Source organism: Pleurodeles waltl, chromosome 3_1, assembly GCF_031143425.1.
Source record: "Pleurodeles waltl isolate 20211129_DDA chromosome 3_1, aPleWal1.hap1.20221129, whole genome shotgun sequence".
Taxonomy (NCBI): Eukaryota; Metazoa; Chordata; class Amphibia; order Caudata; family Salamandridae; genus Pleurodeles; species Pleurodeles waltl.
The window spans coordinates 1,995,689,550-1,995,702,329 of NC_090440.1; the positions used below are offsets into that span (position 1 = coordinate 1,995,689,550).

The 12,780-nt window shown below is 45.5% G+C and overlaps 1 protein-coding gene across 2 annotated transcripts in view; it reads left to right on the top strand.

Moving 5' to 3' along the window:
- Window positions 1-12,780, top strand: part of CLTC (clathrin heavy chain) — a 723,592-nt gene that overhangs the window by 444,668 nt on the left and 266,144 nt on the right. For both annotated transcript variants that reach the window (XM_069226425.1, XM_069226426.1), the window contains exon 20: window positions 5,595-5,778. In XM_069226425.1, the coding sequence (XP_069082526.1) occupies window positions 5,595-5,778 (184 nt within the window). The remainder of the gene's footprint in view (window positions 1-5,594; window positions 5,779-12,780) is intronic.

Below are 12,780 nucleotides of genomic sequence, written 5' to 3' on the forward strand. Positions count from 1 at the left end.
TGTTTGTTGTCCCTGACTGGCTTCCAAGCCAGAGCCTGCAGCCTGTCTTCACGTGGACCAAACTCCCATAGGAAACTAGTCTGCATCAGACACCTTACTGCACCCCTGAGTGACCTGCTCGTGTGGTTTTGATCAGTGCCCAGTACTTACTTTAACTCCATGAGATTGGCCTAGTAAGTCGTTGTTAACCCTATGTCTGCTGATCATTGTTTGCCTCCTTAGGTTAACATTGAAAAACTTGGGTGTAAAACATATAAAAAAGAAGCATTATTTTTCTGATTTGGTCTCAGATTGATTCTTTGAGTCTCTTTTATTGCCTCCGTGAGTATAACAAATCCTTAGCACTTCCCTCTGATACGCCTAACTGCTCGCCCAAGTAGATAGCCCATTCTCCTTTTGCCTCTGCAAACCAGTTGGGCTCCACTGGACCCTATGCACAGTGTACTTCTTTTTAGTGTGCCGTATAGAGAGCCAGCTTCCTACACTCATTATTCAGGAACATCCTTTTACTGTAAACTCCAATTATATTTCAATGTTTTACAACTATCCTTCTTGTTTTATTTCTGAGGAAACCTAAATTGTGAAATATATTCCCCTTGGCACATGGTCTTTAATTGCTACTGGCAGTTATGTGGCAATTGACGTTAAAGTATTGTGTTCAATTTGTGACGTTTTGTGAGAAACGGCATTCCTCGAGCCTGTGCTTGCCCTGACATTTTAGCTTGCATACATCACTTGAAGGTGAGATCGAGGTCCATGAACATATTCAGTTGCTTTTTTTTTTTTTCTTACAAATTATGTGAGTGGTGTGGCCATGAAAGTCATTGCCCATGCCTGATGCTAGGCAGGAAAGTTCTTCATACCTAAAAGAAATGCTAATTTGGAATCTTATCCCAGCCTCTACCTCCTATAGTGAGATCTTCAGAACATCTGCGGTAGGTTCCTGGGGAGTGTTTTACCTATTGTACCTTGTTTCTCCTAGAGTGCTGGCAGGCAACTTTACTAGAAGCTTTGTCTCCCCCTCGTTATGCACCCTCACCTTGTACACAGTTGCAGGGTGAGAATTTAGTGGCTGCTAATTCCATTTATAGAATGACAATAATGCTAATGTTTATGTATTCTGATTTGTGTTGTAAACAGAGCACATCAGTTTAAGGAATTGTTGATTAAAAGGGAACATCTTATTAGAGGAGATGGATGAGGGTAAATTTAACTGTCCTTGACTGTGTTTTTTTTAATGTTTTTTAGAAGGTTGTATTCTTGGAACAGGGATTTTTGGTTTTGTTGGTTGTATCTTATTGTGACAAACATAATAGAATCAAATAAAAGGCCACTGGCATCACTTCCTGGTAGGTATGTGATGCCAGTTCATAAGTAAGACACCTGCACTTAACATTGCTGTGCATTGAAGGTTTGTATGGGAAATTCATTGACCTCATGCTTTACTGGATTCCTTTGGGCACTATACCAGACTCTGAACATATAAGATCTTTGAATATTCCAAGGCTCAGTTTAAAAATGGACAATCTTTAGGACAGCTTTTTGATTACATTAGGTGACTGACTATCCCACCACGTTTGTTCCCCAACTTTGGATTTTTCGTTGAGTTACATGCTTAAAGCACCCCAGTCGTCTAGCTGGGAGTCTTGCAGAGTAACTCAAAATGCAATGTAAGTCATAGTCTGGGAAAGCTTCAAACACTGCCCCTTTAGCAGCCTGCTCACCTCATTGAAAAAGAAATGAACTCCAGCTGATGAGGTAAAAGCTGAACCTCCTCTATGACCCAAGAGGTTGCCATATCTGATTTCTGTCACATGTTATGTACTTCAGATAGGTCTGCTATTAGCCATTTATCACAAGAGACTCTTAACCTGCTGATCTGATAGACCTTTCTAGCCTTAGATTCCTTACTTTGGAATTTCCCCTGGCATCAGACTGGATCTGGCAGATTTTCCGTGAGCAGTACCCCTGAATGCCAGTAGGTGGCGTTGATTGGCTCCGCACAGCATTGGTTTCTGAACTCCAAATCCTTTTTGTCCCATTCTAAATCAAGACACTCTGGTAAGGGGCCCAAAAAGCATAAGTCTTGGCCGTCAGCCGACGCAACAAATGAACATCTGCTTTCGAGGTATGGTTCTTCAGAGCATACGCTAGGACTGACTCCGAACTTCCCTGCTTTCCCAGGAGCCTGAGCAAACACGCTCAGCTCAAGGAGTTTTACGAGGCCATGCGCCCTTGTCCTTTAGCGGGTCAATCCCTTTGGAGTGACTTCTGGCCCCGGTGGGTCAGGGAGGTGGCCTTCTCTGGTTCTGTGCTGGCAGCTTCAGCCTCTGCTCTGATGGCCCCCCCCATGGATCCAGTCATGGATCTGGACCGCGCCAGTCGTGCCACTGCAACCTTCCGTGACACTGATGCTCCAGTTGCCTGTGTTTACTGGGATCAGGGCATTGGAGTACCAGGGGATCCCCTGGGCTGCAGCATGTATTATGCCACCCATAGGGAGCCTATGCAAATTGTTCAGCAGGCCTGCTATTGCAGCCTGCATGAAAGGGAACATGCACCCTTTCACTACCAGGTCACTAAAAGTCACCCCTGTGGCAGGTCCTCCTAACCCAGAGGACAGTGTGTGTCCAGCTCCATTTTACTGGACTTTGTGAGTGCGGGATGCCATTTTATATATGTACTGGACATAGATCACTACCTACCCCCCGCCCTCCTCCATTTGAGTAAGTTATGAAATTCAAATGCTGGACGTACCAAGTCAGTGTTGAAAAAGCACATCAGAGACTGGCCACATCTCACTGTGTTTGGAAGACCGAGCTGCACCCTGCTCTATCATAAACATTCTCAGCCTGGTACATTCTTATCAGTATTGCTTCCCCTCCATTATGTTCTTTTCCCTGGTGAGAAAAGCGAAAACAGGTTGTACGCAGAAAAATACCTGCGCCACCAATGTGACGGTGCTTGAACCTCAAAATGGAATCAGTGGTCAGGATGGAGCCGGTAGTTAATTACAGATAGCATTACAGATGCTGTCTGATACAGCATACTGAGGTATTAATACCAGCAACAAGCTATGCCGGCATACTTTGCTCTGAATCTCCAAATTGTGGTCTGAGGTGCAACAAAACATCTAACATGTCTTTTGATGACTTTTATCTCTTTGGTCCTTAGGTTGAAGGAATGCTTAAAAGAATAAAATAGAACACAGACATTGTGAAGTCCATGGATGCCCTCTTGTTCCCTAACCCTATTTCACCTTTCGTAGAAGTCAGTTTGCAGGTGGGCCTGAAGCTCCAGCCTCAGGCCCGAGGCAAACCAATCAGCTTCATCAAAAGTCCTTTTAGGATAACCCAGTAAGCCAATACCTTCACCTGGGTGGTTTCAGGGGCCACAGATGTGCCAAGGGCAGAGGTGGCTCCATTCACAACACTGAAAAAAGTGTACTCTGTCTACTTCCTGATCACCAAAAAAAGACAGCTCCCTCAAACTGATCTGACCTAAGCACTCTTAACGAATACACGCGGTTACATCATTTCTATAGGGTCACACCACAGTATGTCATATTGATGTGCCAACTAATCAATTTCATATTTGCATTGGATCGAAATTAATTCTGCTTCCTCATCCCATCCATCCATTTTACCAACACTACCTCTGCTTTGTGGTAGGTGGACAACACTACCAGTTTGAGTGTGCCCTTTTTAGTCACAATGGCCCCAAATGTGAAGCATCTGTGCAAGAAAACTATTCATGTTTTCCCTTTCTAGACTTCTGGCTAATTGAAGGCTGCTACAAGCAGTGGCTAGCACACGCTCAAAACGTGTTCTTACTCCGCAGGCTAGGGTTCCCCATGAAAGCTTAATAAATCCTGTCTTCAGCTCCACCCTTCCTAGGGTCAGTTTTGAGCGCCGTTGTGGGGAGAACATACCCAACCAAGAAAGGCTGATGGCATTCCAAAGGCTGCTTCCTCATTTTCAGCCAAGAAGTTGTCTCATTGTAAAGAAGTTATTGGGGATGATAACATGCATTATCATAGTGCTGCTTGCCAGGCTGCACATTTGTCCACTTCGAGTACCTTGCAAGACAGTGTTCACAAGATGAGGGCCATTGGGAGAAGCTATTGTTGTTGAAGGGCAAGATTCCATGTACTGTTCTATGGTGAAACAGCAATAGTCTGTTGTTCAGTAGGCCTTTCCTCAACCCTCAGATAACGTAGCCACAGATGCCTCACTTATTGGGTGGGGACCACAACTCAGCCATGTGACAGCACAAGCATCTGGACTCCACAACACCAGGTCTGTCCCATTAACGTCCAGAAGTTACTGGCCATCTCTCTGGCTCTCTGAGCTTTCTTCCTGCTCATCAAAAGTAAAACAATCTTCTTAAAGGTAAACACCGTGGCAGTAGTGTGCTACATCCAATAATGAGGGGAGGGGAGCACCCACTCTCCCAAACTGTTTACACTGACACTGGAGATTTGGGATTGAGCGATTTACAATAGCATACACCTGTTAGTGGAACTCTTTCCAAAGGTGGACAATGATTTTATGGGCCTCCTAAGCAGATTGCATCATCCAAGCCCACAAACGGGAACTGAGCCCACAAGCGCTCTACAGGTACTTCTGCCTGTAGGGCACTATGAGCATCTACCTGAAAATACAGATTGCCAAAACTTTAACTCCAGGTACCCACACCAGTCTATTGGCAATTCATTATGGATGAACTTGTGTGGGTTATTTGCTTATGCTTTTCCTCCTCTCCCACCCTTTCCCTACGTGTTAAAGAAAATTAGGCAATTATCCAGAACTCTCATCCATGTGCCGCCACCTGGGCCTGAAAACGTTGGTACCTCATGCTGCTGGAGATGTCGATATGACCACAGCTGCCTCTGATTCCAGACCTTCTAACTCCGCATCAGGGCCAGCTCAAACACTTGCTTGTGTGTAAGGCAGGAGAGAAATATGGATTGGAATTAGAGATGAATAAGGAGATGGGAAGGTGGTAAGGTTTTTTTTTTTTGGTGGCTACAGTACCAAACAAGTGCAGGCAAATGTATTGAGATTCAGCCGTAGGACCAGTAATGCCATATCCTTAGGGAACCTTCACATTATTGTGCTATCCATGTGTGGGCAGATGCTCTGTAGCCTATCCCATTTGTAAGGGAATTAAAGGTGAAGTATGTTAATGCTGTCTTACTATATTTACAATCCATTAGAGATTAGTGAGAGTGCACGTAATACCTATAATCTAAATGAATAAGATTTTGTTCTGTGTACAGGAAGTTGCACAATCACTGTAGCTAAATGTTATATTTGTGCCCCCTTGAGATGATATCAAAAGTTTATATACAATCAACATTTTCAATGTAGATCTAGATGATGGTTTTTGTGATTGTTTTAGGATGAAGGCAGGATATGTATATATTGAAATGTTATGAAAATGTACATCTTAGAAATCATTTTGACTGAATTGATTCTACTTGCAGCAATTATGTCAATTTCTAGACTTTTTGTGTGTATTTTCATTTTAATGTTTTTTTTTAAATGCCTCTGTGCCCAGTCTCTGCAACAGTGTTCCTCTTTTTAATGCAGGAATCTGCAGAATCTTCTCATTCTCACAGCCATTAAGGCTGACCGGACTCGTGTCATGGAGTACATCAATCGTCTGGATAATTATGATGCCCCTGACATTGCCAATATCGCCATCAGTAACGAGCTGTTTGAGGAGGCTTTTGCTATCTTCAGGAAATTTGATGTTAATACCTCTGCTGTGCAGGTATGAGTCTTTCTAAAGAGGATGTGGCATCTACTGCAGATTTACAATACACTTGTTTTTGGTACATTATTTTGGTATAAATCTGACAACATAATTGGACATTTGCAAAGAATAGACTTAAAGTGATTAAATTCTTGTTCCAATTGCTTCTTCTAATCACAACGTGTGAATTTCTCCTGGTAAACCAACTGGATCTGGAACTTTTTGCAGTGTTTGCATCTGTCCGCCAGTAAGTGGTGCTGTTGACTCCATGACATCTTCTCCCTGCCTCCAGTAGTGATGGCATGGAGCCCTATATAGGTGAAACCCTTGCACGCTGTAGGAAAGTACCATCTTTCTTGGCATGTTACCCCCATTTTTACCTGTATGTCAGTATGTTTTGCCTGTCTCACTGGGATCCTGCCAGTCAGAACCCCAGTGCTCATAGGTTATAGCATAATATGTGGGTCTGTATAGTGCTTAACTGTCTCACTGAGGCTCTGCTAATCAGAACCTCAGTGCTTATGCTCTCTGCTTTTAAATTTGCCACTATAGGCTAGTGACTTCATTTACCAATTTCAATTGGCACACTGGACCCCCCTTATAAGTCCCTAGTATATGGTACCTAGGTACCCAGGGCCTTGGGGTTCCACGGGATCCTTATGGGCTGCAGCATTTCTTTTGCCACCCATAAGGAGCTCAAACAAACCCTTTCACAGGACTGCCACTGCAGCCTGCGTGAAATAACACACATGTTATTTCACAGCCATTTTCACTGAACTTAAGTAACTTAGAAGTCAACTATATGTCTAACCTTCACTTGCTGAAGGTTAGGTGCAAAGTTACTAAGTGGGAGGGCATCCTTGCACTAGCAAAGGTGCCCCCACATAGTTCAGGGCCATTTCCCGGGACTTTGTGAGTGCATGGATGCCATTACACTCGTACCCTACATATAGGTCAATATCTATATGTAGCTTCACAATGGTAACTCTGAATATGGCCATGTAACATGTCTAAGATCATGGAATTGTGCCCCATTCCAAATCTGGTATTGGGGAGCCAATCCCATGCATCCTGGGGGCTCCACTATGGACTCCCAGTACTGCCAAGACAGTCTCTGAGGCTTGCACTGCAGCTACAGCTGCTGCCGCCTCAGACTGGGTTCTGCCCTCCTGGGGTCTGAGCAGCTCAGTCCCAGGAAGGCAGAACAGAGCATTTCCTGTGAGAGCAGGGTGTTACCCCTCTCCCTTTGGAAATAGGTGTTATAGGCTGGGGAGGGGTAGCCTCCCCCCAGCCTCTGGAAATGCTTTGAAGGGCACAGATGGTGCCCTCCTTGCATTAGCCAGTCTACAATGTTTTAGGGACCCCTTGTCCCTTGCACTGGCGCGAAACTGGACAAAGGAAAAGGGAGTGACCACTCCCCTGTCCATCACCATCCTAGGGGTGGTGCCCAGAGCTCCTCCATACTTCACCCATCTTGCTTTGCAAGGTGTTGGGGCACTCTGGAGGGCTCTGAGTGGCCAGTGCCAGCAGGTGACGTCTGAGACCCCTCCTAATGGGTCCTTACCTGATAAGGTAGCCAATCCCCCTCTCAGGGCTATTTAGGGTCTCTCCTGTGGGTTTTCTTCAGATTCTACTTGCAAGTTTCCAGCAGGAATCCTCTGCAACTTACTACTTCATCCTCTGACCTCTGATCAACTGCAGCCTGGTCCAGGAACCGCTGTAACAGCAACAAAGTATCCACAAGGGATATTTTTCTCCTGCAACTAAAGCTCCAGCCTGCAACTGCAACAGTTCCCACGGTGTACACACTCTGAGGACTCCCTGTCTTCACCCTGCACCAGAAGGACCGAAGAATTCTCCCGTGGGGTGACGGAGTCACTCCCCTGCTGACGCTGGCACCTTCCAAGTCGACGATCGGTTCTCTTGGACTCCTCTCACAGCGATGTGCGTGCTCCTTGGAACACAGAGGGTGCACCCCATTGACACAGACTGTTCTGAGGTCCTGCTTTTGCAAATTGGAGGAGGTAAGACCTTGACTTCCCCCAGAACGACAGTACCCCAGTGCACCGCGTCATCTTCACCTCCTGAGGCCTCTGTGCACTATTTGCAAAATTCCTTTGTGTGCAGCCTGGCCCATGCCCCAAAGCACCCTATCCTGTGGCGCTCAACTTGCTGAGTTGATCTCCGGCAGCGTGGGACCTTCCTTTGTAGTGCTGCACCAACTGCATTTTGCACCTCCCATTGCATTCTATAGCATTTCGCATTGTTTGCACCATCCTATGTCTAATTACTTGCCTTATTTTGGTGTCTAGTGTATATATTGTGTATAATACTTACCTCCAGAAGGAGTATTGCCTCTAAGATATATTTGGTACTGTTACCCAAATAAACTACCTTTATTTTGGGTAACACTGAGTATTGTCTTTACTTGTGTATAAGTACTGTGTAACTATCAGTGGTATTGCATGAGCTTTGCATGTCTCCTAGTTCAGCCTAAGCTGTTCTGCTATAGCTACCTCTATCCGGCTAAGCTGCTAGAACACTACTACATTTCACTAATAAGGGATAACTGGGCCTGGTATAAGTTGTAAGTATCCAAGGTTCCCACTACAAACCAGACCAGTCTCCTTCACACGCTGACATCAATTCTTTTATTTCAGCGTCTATTGATGCAGTTCCAAAGGTTCCTCTCAGATGTCTGTTACTAAGCCACAAAGCGTCTGTTGTTTGGGTTCAAAGTGTAGGAAGCTGGCCTGGCGTATGGTGAGCACTTATGGTGTTATGAACTTATACCAGGTCCATGTGTCCCCTATGAGTGAAGTGTAGGCAGCACCTCTAGAGGTAGCTGTGGATGAGCAGCCCGGAGTTATCTAGGAGACATGCAAAGATTATGCAATACCAATATACTCACACAGCACTTGCATACTTGAAAGAACCACACAGTGTTACAAAAATAAAGGTACTTTATTATAGTAACAGAAATACTAGGATACTTGTAGGAAGCTGGCCTGGTGTGTGGTGGGTACCTATGCTACTTACACCTTATACCAGGTCCAGGTATACCCCCCCTCAGTGAAGTGTAGGCAGTGTGTAGAAGCCAGGCTTTCTAGAGATAGCTGTGGATGAGCAGCCAAGGCTGATCTAGGAGACATGCAAAGCTCATGTAATACCACTAGTGTAACACAGTACTTGCAAGAAAGAAAACACTTGGTTGTACAAAAATAAAGGTACTTTATTTTTGGCACACAGTTTTAGAAAATACTAGAGGCGACCCTCCAATAAGAGGTAAGTAATACTATATATATATATATATATATATATATATATATATATATATATATATATATATATATATATATATATATATGTTCGATGGCATGTGTAGCTGCAGATACACATGCTGTGCACATCCTGCCATCTAGTGTTGGGCTCGGAGTGTTACAAGTTGTTTTTCTTCGAAGAAGTCTTTGAGTCACGAGATCGAGGGACTCCTCCCATTTCGGCTCCATTGCGCATGGGCGTCGACTCCATCTTAGATTGGGTTTTTTCCGCCATTGGGTTCGGACGTGTTCCTTTTCGCTCCGTGTTTCGGGTCGGAAAGTTAGTTAGAATCTCGGAAAAATCGTCGGTATTGTTTGCGTTCGGTATCGGGTTAGTTATAACAGATTGACACCGATTTTTGAAGAGCTCCGGTGGCCCTTCGGGGTTTTTTCGATCCCCCGTCGGGGCCTGGTCGGCCCGGCCACGTGTCGCTTCAAGGCTGATGGAACGGACCCCATTCCGCTTCTGCCCAAAATGTCGCAACAAGTATCCGTATACAGATCAGCATCTGGTCTGTAACTTGTGTTTGTCTCCAGAGCACAAGGAAGATACTTGTGAAGCCTGTTGAGCGTTTCGGTCCAGAAAGACGTTAAGGGACCGAAGAGCCAGAAGACTGCAGATGGCGTCGGCGCCGACAGGACAAGGGCGTTTCGAGGAGGAAGAAACTTTCTCCATCCAGGAGTCGGACTCGGACGAGCTCGATCCAGAAGAAACGCCGAAAACCGTGAGTAAGACGTTGAAACATAAAACTCACGAGAAGACCACAAAAGCCCAGGGGACGCCACTGCCAACAGGCCATGGCTTAACCCGAAAAATAGGTGACCGATCATCGGCACCGAAAAAGGGCACGCTGGTGTCGAAGTCGTGCGACTCCGGTCGTGATACCGCCACTCAGCAATCTCGGGCCCGAGACAGCGGCTCCGAGCAAGTTCGGCACCGAGACAGCGGTACCGAAATAAGTCGGCACCGAGAGACCACGACGCCGAAAATAAAAAAGGTTTAATCGGAACCGAAAAAAGCAGCCGAAAAGGTTTCGATACCAAAACATCCGGCCTCGGAACCGAAATCAAGTTCCTACACAGAGGAACAAGGACTGTCCTCACAAATGAAAACACACAGATTTGGACAGGAACTAGAGACAATGGAGCCAGACTACACCCAAAGAAGGCTTCACATCCAAAAAGAAACGGGGAAGATCAGCACTCTCCCTCCTATTGGAATGAAACGCAAACTTGCCTTCCAGGAGAAAGACCAGCAGCCACAGGCAAAAGTGGCTAAACAAGTAAGCCCGCCACCGTCCCCACAACCCTCTCCGCAACCATCACCAGTAGCCACTCCACCAATGATACAATCCCCGACTCATACAGGGATGAGTCAGGACGATCCAGACGTGTGGGATCTTTATGATGCGCTAGTGTCAGATAATAGTCCTGACTGTTATCCAGCTAGACCGTCACCACCAGAAGATACTACAGCCTACGCGCAGGTGGTGTCTAGGGCAGCGGCGTTTCATAATGTCAGCCTACATTCAGAGCCAATTGAAGACGACTTTCTATTCAATACACTGTCGTCCACACACAGCCAGTACCAGAGTCTCCCCATGCTACCTGGAATGCTAAAGCACTCCAAACAAGTGTTTGAGGAGCCTGTAAAAGGAAGGGCCATTACTCCAAGAGTGGAGAAAAAATATAAACCGCCACCAAGTGACCCCGTGTACATCACACAACAGCTAACACCGGACTCAGTAGTAGTAGGGGCAGCTCGCAAGAGGGCGAATTCACACACTTCAGGAGATGCACCACCTCCAGATAAAGAGTCGTAAATTCGACGCAGCAGGAAAAAGAGTGGCGGCACAGGCAGCAAACCAGTGGCGTATTGCAAACTCACAGGCTTTGTTGGCCAGATACTATAGAGCTCATTGGGACGAAATGCAACACTTTATTGAACATTTGCCCGAGGAGTTCCAAAAGGGAGCACAGCAAGTAGTGGAAGAAGGACAGAGTATCTCAAACAATCCGATACGGTCAGCAATAGATGCAGCAGACACAGCTGCCAGAACTGTAAACACAGCAGCAACAATAAGGAGACATGCATGGCTGCGTACATCAGGATTCAAGCCGGAAATACAACAAGCCGTGCTGAATATGCCATTTAACAGACAGCAGTTGTTTGGGCCGGAGGTGGACACTGCCATCGAAAAGCTTAAAGACACAGATACGGCCAAAGCCATGGGCGCACTCTACTCCCCACAGAGCAGAGGCACATTTCGAAAGACACAGTTTCGAGGACGGTTTCGAGGACAAAGCACAGAACCCACAACCAAGGCCCACTTATCAAAGCCAATATCAGCGGGGAAGTTTTCGGGGACAGTATAGAGGGGGACAGTTCCAAAAAAGTGGAGGAAAATTCCAGAGTCCCAAAACTCCACAAAGCAAGCAGTGACTTACAAGTCACAAATCCCCAACACATAACACCTGTGGGGGGTAGTCTAACCAAGTTCTACAAACAATGGGAGGAGATAACAACAGATACTTGGGTCTTAGCAATTATCCAGCATGGTTATTGCATAGAATTTCTCAATTTCCCACCAAATGTCCCATCGAAAAAACACAATATGTCAAAGCAACACATGGATCTTCTACAACTAGAGGTCCAAGCGTTGTTACAAAAACAAGCAATAGAATTAGTACCAATTCATCAGAAAGGAACAGGAGTTTACTCTCTGTACTTTCTCATACCCAAAAAGGACAAAACTCTAAGACCTATACTAGATCTCAGAACGTTAAATACCTACATCAAATCGGATCATTTTCACATGGTGACGTTACAGGACGTCATCCCATTGCTCAAACAGCAAGACTACATGACAACACTAGACCTAAAGGATGCATACTTCCATATACCAATACATCCTTCACACAGAAAGTACCTAAGGTTTGTATTCCAAGGGGTACATTACCAATTCAAAGTGTTGCCATTTGGGATAACAACTGCGCCAAGAGTTTTCACAAAATGCCTGGCAGTGGTAGCGGCGCATATCAGAAGACAGCAAATACACGTCTTCCCGTACCTAGACGATTGGTTAATCAAAACCAACACGAAAAAACGGTGTTCACAACACACAAGGTACGTTATCGAGACCCTCCACAAACTAGGTTTCTCACTCAACTACACAAAGTCGCATATTCAGCCGTGCCAAACACAGCAGTACTTAGGGGCGACAATCGACACAACAAAAGGGGTTGCCACTCCAAGTCCACAAAGAGTACAAGCATTTCACAAGGTAATACAGGTCATGTATCCAAAACAAAGAATACAGGTCAAGATGGTAATGAAACTACTAGGCATGATGTCCTCATGCATAGCCATTGTCCCAAACGCCAGATTGTACATGCGGCCCTTACAACAGTGCCTAGCATCACAATGGTCACAGGGTCAACTTCTAGATCTAGTGTTGATAGACCGCCAAACATATACCTTGCTTCTATGTTGGAACAGCATAAATTTAAACCAAGGGCGGCCTTTCCAAGACCCAGTGCCTCAATACGTAATAACTACGGATGCCTCCATGATAGGGTGGGGAGCTCATCTCAATCAACACAGCATCCAGGGACAATGGGACACTCAGCAAATACAATTTCACATAAATCACTTAGAACTGCTGGCAGTATTTCTAGCGCTGAAAGCATTTCAACCCAT